This window comes from Mycetomoellerius zeteki, unplaced genomic scaffold (assembly GCF_001594055.1).
Source record: "Mycetomoellerius zeteki isolate Tzet28-1 unplaced genomic scaffold, Tzet1.0 C4329886, whole genome shotgun sequence".
In the NCBI taxonomy this organism is placed as follows: domain Eukaryota; kingdom Metazoa; phylum Arthropoda; class Insecta; order Hymenoptera; family Formicidae; genus Mycetomoellerius; species Mycetomoellerius zeteki.
The window spans coordinates 1-805 of NW_017255566.1; the positions used below are offsets into that span (position 1 = coordinate 1).

General features: G+C 38.9%; 1 protein-coding gene across 1 annotated transcript; it reads right to left on the bottom strand.

Annotated features, from left to right (window-relative positions):
* Window positions 1–12: 12 nt before the first annotated feature.
* On the bottom strand, window positions 13–548 carry LOC108721074 (multidrug resistance-associated protein 4-like; the record flags this gene model as incomplete). The annotated part of the gene is made up of 2 exons (XM_018445443.1): window positions 13–145; window positions 318–548. Coding segments are annotated over 2 exons (364 nt in total), but the record flags the coding sequence as incomplete, so codon positions are not given.
* Window positions 549–805: the final 257 nt, after the last annotated feature.

Sequence of the window (805 nt, forward strand, 5' to 3'; positions counted from 1 at the left end):
AAGAAGAGGTACCACGTGCCGCTGTGACGATCTTGCAATTCATCAAACCGTTTTCGCATTATCTTCTCGATTTCAGCGCCGCTGCTTCTAATCGTCGGCAAGCCATTCAGCGTGGCATTTACGTACGAGAATATAGGACTCTTCACTGAAAACGCAAAAACAAATTCAAAAAAGTTTCTGAGAAATTTATTAAATTCCAGGAAATTTAAAAACTTAAAAATACGAATATTTTGGCAAAAGTCCACGAATTTGGACATCAAGGATCTAATACACACCGCACTTTTTTCTGATGAAATTACTCGCTCTAATTTACTTACTTACGCCTTCGAGACGTTTGATGTCTTGACCAATCTTCATATAGAACTTCGTAACGAAGAAAAACAAGACGACTATTATGGCTATCAATATTAGTATCCATTGATTAATTATCGCCTCCATAATCATTATACCACATACTACGGAATACCCCTGGATCGTATCCAACATCGTTTTGGGCAGCCACTCATCCATGATGCCCACATCCTTCGAAAATCTGTTTAAAATTCTACCTGGAATACGAAAAAAGTTAACTCTCAGCAAGAAATGAGAAAAAAAAATTAAAGTCCAGGAATCGAAATCAATGGAGAGCGAGCGTGGCAGAGAAAACAGTGCACTGGTCTGCTATGCTAAAGATTCCGGGTTTGATTCCCGGTAGAACCAAAAATATTTTCATATACGCTCGTATCTTCTCTCGAAAGGAAGCGACAACCCCCACCGAGAGTATTTCTTTGTCAAGAACACTTCTCTAACAAAATTTCGTCGTTCG